At 39.3% G+C, this 1,563-nt stretch overlaps 1 protein-coding gene across 1 annotated transcript in view; it reads right to left on the minus strand.

Moving 5' to 3' along the window:
- Positions 1–849: 849 nt before the first annotated feature.
- The window catches only part of LOC110314336, a 2,764-nt gene continuing 2,050 nt past the window's right edge, over positions 850–1,563 (minus strand). Inside the window, exons 3-4 of the mRNA XM_021188751.1 lie at positions 1,371–1,543; positions 850–1,208 (exon numbers count right to left, since the gene is read on the minus strand). Coding sequence (XP_021044410.1) covers positions 850–1,208; positions 1,371–1,543 — 532 coding nt within the window. The remainder of the gene's footprint in view (positions 1,209–1,370; positions 1,544–1,563) is intronic.

Raw genomic sequence — 1,563 nt, forward strand, 5'->3', positions numbered from 1 at the left:
AAAATGAAGTGGCGTGTTCTGCTTCATACCAGTGGAGGTTTCTAAGTACCAAAAACATCACTAGATTTTTTTTTTTGCTTGTTTTGTTTTGTTTTGTTTTCAATGTATGTTCTTAGTACTTACAGGTAAGGGGTCCTAGGCTGGTAAGTGTACTATGAAAAGGGGTGTGTTTACTGTATACTGCTCAAATCAAGAAGTGTCCTACTTTGCTAGGCTTCACTCTGTGTTTGCCTGCCTCATCTTCCAATCACCACTATTTTATTTGTGGTAGTATTGGTAGCTTCCTATAAATGATAACTTTGTTCTTTCTAAAGACTTTTCCTTGATTAGGTCATGGGAAATTGTAACAAAGGCTCAAGGAGACTGTCATTCAATAAGGTAGTGTTTTCTCTTTACAGGTAGGATACAACCACCCCAAAACATGCTTCCAACATGAACCAATCCACAACCTGAACCAAAGCCCTGCCTACTCCCATGCAAAGCACATAGGTAGGAATATCAGCCCTTTATTATTTTCTGTAGAACAAAGAACAAGAAATATCTTGATGTTCTGTTCATATTCTCCAGTGTCTGTATATGTATTTGCTTTTCTGACTCCCAACCATGAAGGAACCATGGTCCTCCCTCCTCCCTTCCTCATTCCCTAATCCTCATCCTCCCTTCTGTCCTCCCAGTTCTACCACTGGAGAATAATTGCAAATTACAGGGATGCAAATATTTTCCATTATAATTGATTTATTTTTACAATTCTTACTGGTAATCATTGAAGTATTCAATATGTTATTCAAATTAGGCCTTTCGAAAGAGCATGATGTCTTGTCATAGTTGTCTGATGTCTCTATAAGGCTATTAATGCCAGTAGTGGAGATGACTTAACCAGCTGTGGATCCTCGCTTCTGTGCTTGCCTGGTGTATGTATTCTTCTGCCATGAGTTGCTGTAGTTGCAGAGTGTTCATCACTTCAGGCAGGTGGGTGTGTTGATAGAAGGGGGTGGATATCTCTTCATTCTCCTGCTTTTCTGGATAGCAGAATGTGATTCTCTCTTCATCCACCCTCTCGTTTGGAAAGCAAACTTTGATCCTCTCATCTTTCACTTGATTGTCATGATCAAATTGTGTGTTCCTCTCCTCTTGCTTATTTTGGTCGAAGTGTGTGATGGTCTCCTCTTGCCCTTGTTGGTCATGACTGAATAGTGTGATATTATCTTCTTTTGTACCCCTGTCATAATAGTAATGTCTGGTCGTGTTTTCTTTCATTTCTTGGCCTTGATAACATTGTGTGCTCCACTCTACTTGCTTATTTTGGTCAAATTGTGTGATCATCTCCTCTTGCTCTTGTTGGTCATGACTAAGTAGTATGATCTTACCACCTTTTGCATCCCTGTCATAATAGTAATGTCTGGTCGTGTTTTCTTTCATTTGTTGGCCTTGATAACATTGTGTGTTCCACTCTACTTGCTTGTTTTGGTCAAATTGTGTGATCATCTCCTCTTGCTCTTGTTGGTCATCACTAAGTAGTATGATCTTACCATCTTTTGCATCCCTGTCATAATAGTAATGTCT

Source organism: Mus pahari, chromosome X (assembly GCF_900095145.1).
Source record: "Mus pahari chromosome X, PAHARI_EIJ_v1.1, whole genome shotgun sequence".
NCBI classification, from domain to species: Eukaryota; Metazoa; Chordata; class Mammalia; order Rodentia; family Muridae; genus Mus; species Mus pahari.